Here is a 13310-nt window from a genome sequence, read left to right as displayed (position 1 = left end):
GGAGGTGTGTGGTCTTCTTGATGGTGAAAAGGGAGGGGAAGGGAAGAAGAGGGTACCTAGGTCATCAGACTGAAACACAGATAAAAGAGATTCAGGAATGGTCACTCTCTGACATGCTCACATGCCTAGTAGGAGCTGGGTGCACCCTGGGGATCAAAAAAAAAGTATTAAAAATACACTCAAAAACATTATTTGGAAGTGTTAGACCCTGTCTCAAAAAAAAAAAAAAAAATTAGAAGGGCTGGGGTTGTAGTTCAGCAATAGAGTGCCCTTGCTTTCTATCCCTAGTACCACCAAAAAAGTCATTATTTGATATTTTATAAGACTCATAAAAGAGTTATCTTAGGTAGATTAGAATTTTGTTGAAGTCACTTAACATTCAGTTTCATCACTATGTGGAATTGTTTATGGCAGGAGCTATCACCATTTTTCCATGGCTAGGACCTCTAAGGCAGTGTCCAGACCCAGCAAAGCGGAAGAAAAGCAATGAGGTTCACTGAGCTCAGAAGAAAGCATGCGGCAGGGGTGGGGGTGACAGGGCAGTCTTGAATGTTTGAACATACACAAGGAGAACCAGCACACAAGGACAACTAGGCACACTGCAGCCACAGTTCATCTTTAGAGGCTCAAGCTGCTTTTCCTGCTCCCATTCTGCCCTCGTCCAATCCTAGCCATATGCTTCCCTGGCGCCAGCAGCTCTGTTTGGGGACCTAGACATGCTTACCAAGGAGGCAGATACCTCAACCCAGGCTTGTCTCTCTGACTTTCCCCATGTCCTTCTGGTGCATCTCCTGTCCCCTGAGGTCACCTCATTTCTTAAGAGGTCAGGCTTACTCTACTTGTCTGACCCCCTGCCCCCATCTCTTCCTCGTAAGCTCTCTATCCCCTTGCTGCATAAACCATCACACACACACTTTGCTTTCCTCCCCAGATCTGGCTTGGTGCCCAGGAGACCTGGTCCTGCTGGGGAGCTGCTTTCACAGGGCACCCCCACTGGTTCTTCCCCTGCTGCCCAGGGGCTTCCTCGACCTCCCATGGGTGGGGGTGGAGCTGGGGCAGGCTCCCCACTGTCCCCTCTGCAGGCTGAGTTGCTGCCTCCTCTCTTGGAGCATCTTCTGCTGCCCCCACAGGCTCCCCACCCTGCCCTGAGTTATGAACCTACCTTGTTGCAGCCCTACCTGTTCCACCAGGTGAGCCCTTGACTCTGGCCCTTCCCCACCTTCCATCCCTCCGTTCTGACTTTTTCCCTTACTGGTATCTCTGAATTTCCTCAGTTTGGCTCCCGTGATGGCTCCCGGAGCCCAGAGAGCTCATCAGGAATGGTCAGTGTTGGCCCCCTGCCCAAGGCCGAAGCTCCTCCCCTCTTCAGCAGAACTGCATCCAAGGGCATGTTTGGGGCCCATTCTGGTCACTCCTATGGGGACCTTCCTGGGCCCTCACCTGCTCAGCTTTTCCAGGATTCAGCATTGCTTTACCTGGCCCAGGACTTGCCAGTGCCCAACAGGGCTAGGACACCAAGGCTACCAGAGCAAGGGGGCAGCAGTCGGGCAGAAGACTCTTCAGAGGGGTATGAGCAGGAAGGACGAGTGGATCGTGGGGAGAAGCCTCCTTCCCCAGCAGTGCAGCCAGGTAACAGACCTCAGCATCCACCTCCCTGACTAAGGAAGCTGCTTTGGGAGAACCATGGGGTGCCTTCCTGACTACCCATGCATCTGTTGAAGTGTCCCCAAAATCATCCATACATTTAACTCGTGTCTACTGACAAAGTGATCTCTGTAGGCACTAGCAGAGATGGGAGTACTGTGGGGTGCGAACTGGATAATAATCTTCAGATGAAGAACTGAAATGCCCATAGAGGGCCTGGAGTTTGGTATTGGCTCCAGAGAGGTCTTTTCCCCAAAGTGTGTACAAGGGCTGGGAAGGGGATGGTATCAGTGTCCTATTATTTAAGAAAAATCACTTAAATGTGCTAGTCCACCCTCCCAGTCAGTTCATTCCATCATCTGCCCTAAGCTCTGTGTCTGGCCCCCAGCGGATATAGCCCTGCAGAGACTGGCCGCTGTCTTGGCGGGCTATGGAGTGGAGCTGCGTCAACTGACCCCTGAGCAGCTTTCCACGCTCTCGACCCTGCTGCAGCTGCTTCCCAAGGCCACAGGAAGAAATCCAGGTGAGTGTCCAAGCAGAGAGACCAGCGACTCCCAAATCCAAGGAGGCTTCTAGCCTCACCTGTCAAGACCACAGGGAGAAGCCCAAAGGGAAAGAGTCAGAGTCAAGGTCAGGGGAAGGGAGATTTTTTTTGAGACACAGAGTAATTTCCAGCAAACAGCAGAGAGCAAGTGGTAGGGTGATGAAATGAGGAGTTTGATCAAGAAAAGACTAAAGGGTGGAAGTAATGGAAGAGAAGATATGGGCAGGGGGACTGGGGGAGACATGAAGAAGGGTGGGTCAATGCTAATGAGGACACGAGGAGTGCGTGGCCTGTGAGTAGAGGCCAAAAATTGATGGGTAGAGGGAGAACTGAACAAAGAATAGCTTAGAGAGATATGGCCAATGATGAATGGAGAAGTTAAGAAAGCAGTGCCTTATAAGGCAGAACCAAAGAGGAATGAGGCCATCAATGGAGTCTTGGTCACTAAAACAAGATCAAGGCCACGGCAGATAGAACAGGCTCAGGGGCTCCAGCCCCTTCTCCCACCTGTGTTGTTGTGTAGATGTTGTTCTTGGCCCTTTTTCGCAGACTCTTGTTTTTCCTATCTCTACAGGAGGGATTGTAAATGTTGGAGCTGATGTCAAGAAAGTAAGTTCCCAGCACCTCCCTGACCTGTAAATGTCCCATGGCAGTACACTCCCTTGTTGAAACCTAAATCTCAGAATCAGGACTTAGAATCTGTATCCTCCAGTCCCTCATCTTGGGCCCAGAGAGCTCACATTGTCTGTAGTTTTATATCAAGCTGTTGGCAGAGCTGGAATTAAAAACCAGAATTCTTGATTCATTCCTCTTTCACTAAAATCCTTTCAGACTATTCTCTGGGGATTCCTGCAGCAAGAGAAGAGTTGAGAGAAGGCAGGCTCCTGACCATCTGTAGCTGGAGGAGCTCTGTTCTCTCCATTTTAGGTGTCAGACTTCCAAGATATTGTAGCTGAACAAAAAGTCTTAAAAACATTGCCTGCCGTTCATCTTCTAACCTCACCCCAGCTTTTCTGGCTCCAGAAGTTCCTCCCACTCCTCCAACTCCATCCCATGGATAATTACAGATCATGTTTACTCATTCAATCTTTTATTCATTCATTCATCCACTTGGCTCACATTTCTGGATGCGCTGCACCAGGCCCTGGCTTAAGCTCCACTGTGGAAAGCTCAGAGTCCAGGGTGTGGCCCCCCTCCCACACACCCCTCCACTGTAGGTAGTCCACACCTTCATTCTCTCTTCTAACAGACAATGGAGGAGCAGGTGCAGGGTGGAGACAGAGCAGAACCTCCACCCCCCACCCCCTTCCTGCCTGGGTACCCCACTGCCAGCCCTATCTCCAATAAAGACCAGCAGCTGCTGAGCCCTGCCTCCTCTGAGTCCCCCAAAGCTGTGAGTCTCCCCGCTACACCTGTCCTGCTGGAGAAGAAAAGTTCATTGGGCCAAATCCAGCCCACAGTGGTGGGACAACCTTTAGCTCGGCCATCAGCAGAGGAGTATGGCTACATCGTCACTGACCAGAAGTAAGGGCTCCAGCTCAGAGAAACCTTTCAGTCCCTTGGGGTTGGGCTGGCCCATCTGGCGGGAAGCAAAAGCAGAAATCCAAATGTGAAAGACAGGGAGGTGGAAGCAGCTCTGCATCCTTGGAGGTGGCTTGTTTTAAGACAGTGACTGAGAATATCCCCACTTTCCTTCCTCTGCCTGCTACCCGCCTCCAGACCCCTGAGCCTGGCTGCAGGAGTGAAGCTGCTGGAGATCCTGGCTGAGCATGTGCACATGTCCTCAGGCAGCTTCATCAACATCAGGTGGGGCGGCTATCTTAATGGGGCAGTGGCAGGGGTCTAGAAGACAGCTTGAGCCCTGCAGTGGCTGGAGGAAAGGAAGACAAGTTCTGGGGTCAGACTCAGGGGAGGAAAGGAAGACAAGTTCTGGGGTCAGAGATGCTCCCAGCTGTACTGAAGGTACAGCCACACCTATCCTTGCTGCTGATTCCATTCATTATCTGCCTGCCATCAGACACCACTGTGGGGGCATCCCTGACCTGCTCCAGCCCCATCCTTTAATGGGGAGAGAGCCAGAGTTGGCCTCTCTGTTAGAGCCTGGTGTCTAGGGTAGGTGAGGCAGTAACATAGCACCTACTTGGCAGTGTGGTGGGACCGGCCCTCACCTTCCGCATCCGGCACAATGAACAGAACCTGTCTTTGGCGGATGTGACCCAGCAAGCTGGTAAATACCACCCACAACCTCAAGCCCAGGCTTGACCCTCGACCCAGTCCTAATATCCAGTCCCGGGGCTGATGCTCCCTTTAAATATTCCCGGCCCACATGCCATCTAGGCCCTACCTGCCACCTGGCATAGTATGACATGGGATGGAGACCATATAGGACTGGAGAGAGCCTGACCTGTGTCCTCTCTGCAGGGCTGGTGAAGTCTGAACTGGAAGCACAGACAGGGCTCCAGATCTTACAGACAGGAGTGGGACAGGTAGGCACTATCCCAGGGGGCTGATGTTGTCCACAAGAGATGGAGGCAAACTTGACAGTACAACTGAGCAGAAACCTCATTTATCTGGCTGGCCAGCCCCCCACCCCCCTTTTGCCAACCAGCCCTTCCCCGTGCATTTCCTTTTATGGCCAGCAGATGGCCCCAGTGGCCCCTCCTCCCTGTGGGACCATCCTTTTAAAGAAAGGCCTATGCTTGGAAGAACTGAGATGCCCTTGGTCTCCTGCAACAAAGTCTCTCAATTCTAAGGGGAAACTTGGCACAGAAGAAACACAATACTCAAAATATGTTTGTAGTCAACATCTAACACTTATGCCTCACACTCCAGTATTCCATTCTGCTAGTTCCTTCCCCACTTCTTCCTGTCTGTCTTTATATGGAAATCTTTCTGAAGGAAGTCACCCCCAGTGTCTCTGGCACTTGAGTTGTCTGATGGGGATGAGAAGGAGCACCTGAGCCATTCTGACCTCACAGCTTTGCCCCAGGAAATGTCCTAGCAAGGATCAGGACAGGGGCATGGGTGACAAGCAGCACCTAAGTCCACCCCCCAACACACACCACTTCCTCCCTTCCTGATTCTGACTTTGTTCCTACAGAGGGAGGAGGCAGCCGCAGTCCTTCCCCGACCAGCCCACAGCACCTCTCCCATGCGTTCAGTGCTGCTTACTCTGGTGGCCCTGGCAGGTGTTGCTGGGCTACTAGTGGCTTTGGCAGTGGCTCTGTGTATGCGCCAGCACTCGAGACAGCGGGACAAGGAGCGCCTGGCAGCCCTGGGGCCTGAGGGAGCCCATGGTGACACTACTTTTGAGTACCAGGTATGCAATCCCAGAAGGTTGTCAAGGGGAGGAAGAGCAAGGGGCTGAGGAGTCTGGGTCTTGCTTGGAGTGAAGGTGGGAGTGCAATGGCGAGCGAGTTGTCATCCCTAGGAATGTCCAGGCAGAGACTGAAGAGGGTCCAGCAGGTGTTGTGAGGGAATTTCTGAATGAATGGGAATTCCCACATGGAGCAGATATTTCCAGAAGTTCATTCCAATGCTATGATTCTGAGGGTCTAGGATTTCACCCTGTAATATCTGAGGTTGTTATAAACCACACGCAAGCAGAAAACTCTGACAAGGATGAGGGCCAGGGTAGAAGATTCTACCTCAGAGGAGCTGGGTTCAAGGGTGTGCCTAGAGACCTAGACTTGAACCTAGGCCCCTGTTGAAAGGCTTCAGAGGACCCGTAGGCCTCACCTGATTCTTCTTCCTCTGCAGGACCTATGTCGCCAGCACATGGCCACAAAGTCCCTGTTCAACCGGGCAGAGGGTCCACCAGAGCCTTCGAGAGTGAGCAGTGTGTCCTCCCAGTTCAGTGATGCGGCTCAGGCCAGCCCCAGCTCCCACAGCAGCACACCATCCTGGTGCGAGGAGCCTGCCCAGGCCAACATGGACATCTCCACGGGACACATGATTCTGGTCAGGACAGGGCTTGGGTCCTGAAAGGGGAGGGAACAGGATGGTGGGAGAATTAGGACTGGCGGTGTAGGCCAGAGCCTCGCTGTGGTGCCCCTGCAGGCATACATGGAGGACCACCTGCGGAACCGGGACCGCCTGGCCAAGGAGTGGCAAGCCCTGTGTGCCTACCAAGCAGAGCCGAACACCTGCGCCACTGCCCAGGGAGAGGGCAACATCAAAAAGAACCGCCATCCGGACTTCCTGCCCTGTAAGTGAGCCCTGACTAGCCTGGCCCCCGCTCTCTGCTGGGACCTCTGGAGGGCTGTGAGGAAAGTGCTGGGCTCCTACTCCTGGCTTAGGCTGAGTGGCAGAGGTGCCAGGACCCCAGTGACCAGAGGGTCATCTGGGGTGGGATGTCGGGTCTGTGCAGATGATCATGCCCGCATCAAGCTGAAGGTGGAGAGCAGCCCTTCTCGAAGTGATTACATCAACGCCAGCCCCATTGTGAGTGGCCCTGACTCCATCCTCCTCCTCTGCCCCATTTGTGTCCTGCCTTTCTTGACTTCATTCTCTGTGGTCACCTCCCACCTCACCCAAGTCCCTGGAATTGTGGGGTTGATATTCTAGTATGGAAATAAGGGCTTCTCTGTCTTCCCTGGCCCGGTCTCTTTGACCAAGCCTCTCCATAGTAGCAGTGCCCATTCTGGCTCTTGATGTATCTTCCTGCCCTCAGATTGAACATGACCCGCGGATGCCAGCCTACATAGCTACACAGGGTCCGCTGTCCCATACCATCGCTGACTTCTGGCAGGTGGGCTCTTGGAATGACCTCTAGGGATCAGGGGACTTTGTGGTCAGTAAGGGCCAGTCATGTTACAGTGGGGGGTTAGAGTGCAGTTTATTTGGGTCTCTGTCCACAGATGGTATGGGAGAGTGGCTGCACTGTCATCGTCATGCTGACTCCACTGGTGGAGGATGGTGTCAAGCAGTGTGACCGCTACTGGCCAGATGAGGGCTCCTCTCTGTATCACGTATATGAGGTCAGCAGGGTCCCCACACCAAGGAGAAGACAAGAGTGGAGTGGGGCAGATGAATGATGGCCTGCCTAGTCATTCATGTATTTATATGAATATATGTGCATAGACACATATATGTACATATATATATATATGCACACACATACCTACATATACATATATGTCTGCCTGTATGTCCTGTCTAGGGTCAAAAAAGTGTTTATAGGGACTTAGAATAAAAGTATAGAAATAAAACCACTGAAACTGAGATAAGAAGCTAAGAGCCATGATTATGTGAGACAGAGAAAATAAGTATACCCAAAATCAGAGAGTAAGACCTACTTTAATTGAGTAACTGAGCTCTGAGTTTCCCAATGGCCAAAGCAAAGAAAGAAATATCACCAGTCACACATGTTGCTTATGTAAAATAGAAAAAAAAAAGTGTTCTCATTGGGCGAGAAGATAGATAGGTATGGGGGGAGGAGACAGAGACAAAGCAGGGGAAGGCAGTAGAGATTCCAGACAAATGGGAGACAGTGATCCCCTGTAAGACAAGGGATCTTAAGAACACAATAGAAGTTGCTCATGGCCAGATAATCCCGGATAGTACTTTTTTCATTATCAATGAGCACTCTATAGTCTTTGTTCTTTATAAGCCTTTTGTCGGTCCTGCTCATGGGTAAAGGAAAAAATTGAATAGAAATATTATGAAATTTCATCGAAGTTTGTGATCGACTAGCAAACTTTGGAAGACCTGTGAGAAGGAGCAAGGAGAGGCTCCAACCTCTAGAAGTTCATAGTAATAGTTGTTCTGGGTGGAAAAGTCACCAGTTGTCCTGAGCAGTAGACAAACGACATAGGCTGCCAGGGTTCTTGAGGACAGCTGGGACAGGTGGGGCGGTGTGGAGTGGTGCATTGCCTGAAGAATTTCTGGAGCGAGGTGGGGACCCCCCCCCCACCCCGAGGCCCGGGTTGCGAGGGATGCGTGCGCAGCCTGGAGGCGGGAGCGTTCCTGCGGCGCTCAGGTCCCACGGTCCGGGCAGGTGAACCTGGTGTCGGAGCACATCTGGTGCGAAGACTTCCTGGTGCGGAGCTTCTACCTGAAGAACGTGCAGACCCAGGAGACGCGGACGCTCACGCAGTTCCACTTCCTCAGCTGGCCGGCAGAGGGCACTCCGGCCTCCACCCGGCCGCTGCTGGACTTCCGCAGGTGAAAAGCTCGACGAGGGGCTGGACTCCCTCGTGTCCCCTTCGCCCTCCAGCTCCTCCTGGTGCCCCAGGTCTAATTTGGAGCCTCGGCCCTTGACCCCTGCCGCCCGCCCACCACCCTCTCGCCCAAAGCCATCCCCAGCCCGTGACTGGTCTCAGTCTGGCCAGCTGTGTGCTTCTCCCACCCTCTCTTTCTCCCTGCCTCTCTGTGGCTGCCTCCTAATTTCCCAGCTTTCCTGCAAAAGGGCAGACGTTGTTTGTAGCTGCCCTCCCTGTCTCCGCTCCTCCACTGGGCTTTGCTTCCTGCCCTGCCACCCTGCAAATTTCTCCCACCTTCCTTCTTTCCATCCCTCCCTCGTGGCCACTATCCATTCTGTGATCTGCAGCTAGTATTCTCACTCTAGATGCATAGTTACAAGGGGAGCCGAAAAGCAGCTGAAAGCCAAGAGCAAGAGTACAGAAAGGACTGAGACTGTCAGACGGAGGGCAGTAGGGTGTCTGCCTTGGGAACTCCTTGGAGCAGGGGCAGAAGCTAACTGAGGAGGGCTGGGGTCGTAGTTCGGTGGTAGAGCACTTGCCTTAGCATGTGTGAGGTCCTGGGTTCAATCCCCAGAATGGGGGAGAGGGAGAGAAGCTGAGGGACTCAATTTGTTGTGACACTGGAACCAAGACCAGGCCAGAACTCCAGCGTCCCCTGCCCTTCCCCAGCCAGGCAGGTGGCTGGGAAACAGGGCCTCTCTGCCCTGCAGTTATTGTGTGTTGCCTGTCTCTTGCCAGGCTGGCCTGGGTCTCTGGGCAGAGAATCAGAGCTAGGGTGGGGACCTGGGTATCCTTTTTGAACATGAGGACAACTAGAGTCCCTGGATGGGAGCATATCTAAAAAGCAATGCCAGGGTGTTGGAGCTATTTCCATTTTTGACCTTTAAAAATCCTGATCAGGCTGAGGGTGTAGCTCAGCTGTGGAGTGCTTGCATAGCATGTGTGAGGCTCTGGGTTGCATCCCAGCACTGCCAAAAAAGTTAAAAATCCTGATAGGACCTTACATCGATCTGTTTTAGGGCTGCATATATAAGCTAAAGGTTTGTAAGCTAGGCTAGAATTATGCAAATTCGGTTGGAATGAGACATCCAGAACAAATTAATCATTTTGGTGAAGGCCCACCAGAGGGAAGGCAAATTAATAAAGGAAGTCCTAGAAAGTGACCCTGGGCAAGTTTCTTGGCCTCCCTCTATTCTCTTACCTGTGAAATGAGGCTGATGACACATACTTTAGGGGACTATTACAAGATTTCATAGGATCAAACATGTAAAAATCTAGTTGTACAAAGCAAGGACTCAGTTAATTCCAGATACTATTTATGATCATTATTATGAACCAGCTGAAAACAATCATTGTGACCCCCATTCAACCCCAGCCTTCTGATGCACCCACCAGTATGCTAGAAAGCCACATGGACTCCTGTAAAACCATTCAAAGTCCCCTGGTCCCTTAGCTGGAGGATCACTAAGTCCCAAGTTCCTCCTGAAACAATCTGACCCCTAAGAAGTTCCTCCCTATCCTGAGGGTATTAGGAGTCTGCCAGTGACTCTCAAAGACAGAAGGTTATAAGGGATGATGGAAGGTTAGATAAGGCCACTGAGGGAGGGAGAAACCCCTGCTCTTTGCTGAACTGTGGTCAAGGGTAGAGAGAAGCATCCAAAGTCCAAGTGGACCCTAAGTCTGAATATAACCCAGACATAGAATGCCCGGGCAGAGGTGAGGTTGATTCAGGGAGACAGGCGGCAACCCAGTGTTCAGAGATGAGTGGTTTTCCTCCCTTGGCCAGAGGAAGTGTGTGCCCAGTGTGACCTGATGTCACCGCTGGTGATGACCATTAGGAGTCTGAATGAGGAGGGGTGTGGTCTGGGTATTTGTAGAGGATGAGCAGAATAATGCCCTAGAAGTTACCCCTTGGATTCTGGCAGAGGCAGCTATTAATGTTATTGTGTGTTGTCATGATTAGTAGCTATCATTTATTGAGCACCCACTGTGTGCCATATCTTGCACTTAGTCCTTTACATAGATTTCTTATGTCATAAGAACCCTAAGGAAAAGATTACTATTATTATATCACCCACTTTACAGGTAAGAAATTTGAGGTTCAAAGAGGTTAAATCCAGGAACATAGCTTGGGCACATAGCTCTTAAGTGACAAGTCAACCCCAGTGCCACCCACACAAATTCTTGATTCTTTGCCTCCAGCCCTGACTTCTTTCTCCAACCCTCTTCCCACTGCCCTGGCCATGGGGTGGGGTGGGAGGAGGCAGACGATAAGGCCAACAGGTATGTTCTGGGCTCCCTTCCTCACTGCTGGTGCCCAGTGGTGCTCACAGCCATTTCTCATTGCAGGAAGGTGAACAAGTGCTACCGGGGCCGCTCCTGCCCCATCATCGTGCATTGCAGGTTGGTGGGGACAAAAAGTGCAGGGCAGCCCAGGCTTGGAGAGTCCCCAGGCTGGAGTCTTCCTGAGTCCCATCCTTCTTTGGCCTTGCTCCCTCTGTACATCTCCCATGCACATTGCCGGCCCGTCCCCTGAAGACTGGCACACTCTAGTCCACAGACTAAATCTGGCACAGCCTGTTTTTAGTCTTTTTGTTTAGTGGCCCGTGAGCTAAGAATGGTTGAAGGGGAAAAAAAAGAATGTGACAGAGACTCTCTGTGACCCTTTCCACAGAAAGTTGGCCAAACAAAAGCCTGGCCCCTGGTTAGGGAGGGCTGTTCCCCCCACCCGCTTGGTGTCTCCTCCACAGGACTGACCTATGGCTCTCCTTTTGGGTTGTCCCAGTGCCCAGGGATACCCCACAGTTCACAGGCTCCCCTCTCTTGGCCCAAGCCCCAGGGCCCAGGCACTATGACCTTTCTCTCATCCGTGGCTCACTAGCGCCCTCCCCGGGCCCACCCTAATGGATCAACCAGTGTTGTCTCCAACCCAAACTTCCAGGCCTCCTCCACCCCTCTCCCCCATTCTGCTGGGCCCCTCTGCTAAGCCTGTCAACAATTCCTCCTGTTACAGTGATGGTGCAGGGAGGACTGGCACCTACATCCTCATTGACATGGTACTGAACCGCATGGCAAAAGGTAAGGACCATCCCCACAGTGCTCGAAGCTCTAGGGCGGTGGCTTGAGGCTCCCCAGCACCAGGTGCCTGGGAGCTTATGGAGGAGCAGTCTGTCAGGCTTTGCCCCATCCTCCATGCCACCCCCCACCTCTGGATGCCCCGGGATTTCTTTGCCCTAGCCTCCTGTGGACACCCCTGCAGCCTGGTGTTCTACCCTTTTTCCAGGAGTGAAAGAGATTGACATTGCTGCCACCCTGGAACATGTCCGTGACCAGCGACCTGGCCTTGTCCGCTCTAAGGTGACTGTGCCTTCCTGCCCTGACTCTAGCTGCCACCCTTCCCTAGCAGCCATGTCAGCCACCCTGGGGACAGCAGCAGCAGCCTGCTTCTCCCTTCTACCTCTGGACTTCCCTAGGAGGCTCTCCTCCCAAGAAACCTGCCCAGTACCCCCATCTGTGGAAAACCCCTCAGGGCAAAAACATAGACCAGTTCTCCCCATGACTCTCCTGTCATTGCCCTTCCCCAGGACCAGTTTGAATTTGCCCTGACAGCTGTGGCAGAGGAGGTGAACGCCATCCTCAAGGCCCTACCCCAGTGAGACTCCCACGCCCCCTAGTGGGCAGCCCAGCCTCCGTTCCTTCTGCCTGTGTGAGCGTCTATCTGTATATCTACTCCTCAGCCCTAGCCCACCACCTTGGTCCCTCTGGGCCCACCCAGCCCTTCCAAGAGCAGTGTGCAAGGGAGGAGAAGTGGGAAGGGCAGGCCTGTCCAGCTTCACACATGCCAGAGTTGGGGTAGCTCCTGGGGGAGCTGGCAGTGGCCAGGAGGAGAGGAGAGGCCGTGGGCAGCAAGCCTACCCAGAGCCTTCTCCTGCCTGAATTCCCTGGCCCCTCTTTGTGGTTCTGGATGCTCCCGACACCTCCGTGTATTTCCCTGGCCTGCTGTGTGGACAGAGCAGGGTGGGGTGCACCAGCTTTCCCAGCCCTGCTACTGCTGGCCTGCCACCTTGACCCCCACAAGGGGACTCTCCTCCCTGCCCCCAGGTCTCCTCTCTCTACCCTCCCGCCATGTGCCAATCAACCTCTCTCCCTCTGGCACAAGAGAGCATTTCTAGAAAAATCTACTTTTGTATCAATGTGAATAAAGTTAGTGTTGTCTGTGCAGCTGCAACCCTGACTCCTTCGTGTTTCTGTTTGCTCTGCTTCCAGACCAGCCTCAGCCCTGGTCCCAGCTGAGCCCTTTCCATCTCTCCTTAGAGGATGGGACACTGCAGCCTGGAGGCTCGCTTCCCTCCGTCTGATCAGTGGTGTGTTAGGCGTACATAACCACCAGGCAGTCCTTGTTTACCCTGTTTCTAGGTGGCTGGCAGTCTCCAAGGTGTCTCACATTTATTAACTTGATCTTCACAAGCCACCACGCAGGATTAGCCTCTTTCGAAGATGAAGAGGCTGCAGCATGGCCCTGGCCCAGGTGGTACATCCTTGTAAGTGGTAGAGTTAGGACCAGACCCAGCAGCTTGATTTCCCTGCTGCCTTCCCTCTTAAGTCTGGGCAGCTGTTTTGGGCACTTTGTCCTGGGGAATAACTTTCATATGGTGCAGGACTGAGGTTAGGCCCTGTGGAGGTCACTCTATAGCAAACTCTGACACTGGTGCCAGGAAGACCTCTTTACCTGGGGGGGTGGGGCGAGGGGGGATTCTTCTCCCTTTCTGTCCCACCCCAGCTTCCAGGTACCTCCCTTATGAGGCATTCCTTCTCCCAGCAGTCCTCACCTGTGTGCCAAGAGGTGCCCTTGGACAATGATGGTGGACACAGAGCCTGAGGCCTGGGCCACATAGGAGTTAGGACCACTTACCCATGTA

The 13310-nt window shown here is 52.8% G+C and overlaps 1 protein-coding gene across 1 annotated transcript in view; it reads left to right on the top strand.

Moving 5' to 3' along the window:
• Nucleotides 1-12619, top strand: part of Ptprn (protein tyrosine phosphatase receptor type N) — a 37776-nt gene extending 25157 nt beyond the window's left edge. The window contains exons 5-23 of the mRNA XM_015481429.2: nucleotides 932-1190; nucleotides 1275-1629; nucleotides 2033-2167; nucleotides 2763-2797; nucleotides 3438-3712; nucleotides 3908-3994; nucleotides 4336-4415; nucleotides 4610-4674; nucleotides 5289-5507; nucleotides 5948-6148; nucleotides 6248-6395; nucleotides 6558-6631; nucleotides 6861-6938; nucleotides 7048-7167; nucleotides 8187-8353; nucleotides 10741-10794; nucleotides 11405-11469; nucleotides 11675-11748; nucleotides 11976-12619. Of these exons, the coding sequence (XP_015336915.2) occupies nucleotides 932-1190; nucleotides 1275-1629; nucleotides 2033-2167; nucleotides 2763-2797; nucleotides 3438-3712; nucleotides 3908-3994; nucleotides 4336-4415; nucleotides 4610-4674; nucleotides 5289-5507; nucleotides 5948-6148; nucleotides 6248-6395; nucleotides 6558-6631; nucleotides 6861-6938; nucleotides 7048-7167; nucleotides 8187-8353; nucleotides 10741-10794; nucleotides 11405-11469; nucleotides 11675-11748; nucleotides 11976-12047 (2563 nt within the window). The 3' untranslated portion in view covers nucleotides 12048-12619. The remainder of the gene's footprint in view (nucleotides 1-931; nucleotides 1191-1274; nucleotides 1630-2032; nucleotides 2168-2762; nucleotides 2798-3437; nucleotides 3713-3907; nucleotides 3995-4335; nucleotides 4416-4609; nucleotides 4675-5288; nucleotides 5508-5947; nucleotides 6149-6247; nucleotides 6396-6557; nucleotides 6632-6860; nucleotides 6939-7047; nucleotides 7168-8186; nucleotides 8354-10740; nucleotides 10795-11404; nucleotides 11470-11674; nucleotides 11749-11975) is intronic.
• The last annotated feature ends 691 nt before the right edge of the window (nucleotides 12620-13310 follow it).

This window comes from Marmota marmota, unplaced genomic scaffold (genome assembly GCF_001458135.2).
Source record: "Marmota marmota marmota unplaced genomic scaffold, marMar, whole genome shotgun sequence".
In the NCBI taxonomy this organism is placed as follows: Eukaryota; Metazoa; Chordata; class Mammalia; order Rodentia; family Sciuridae; genus Marmota; species Marmota marmota.
This window is presented reverse-complemented; position numbering and strand designations above follow the sequence as displayed.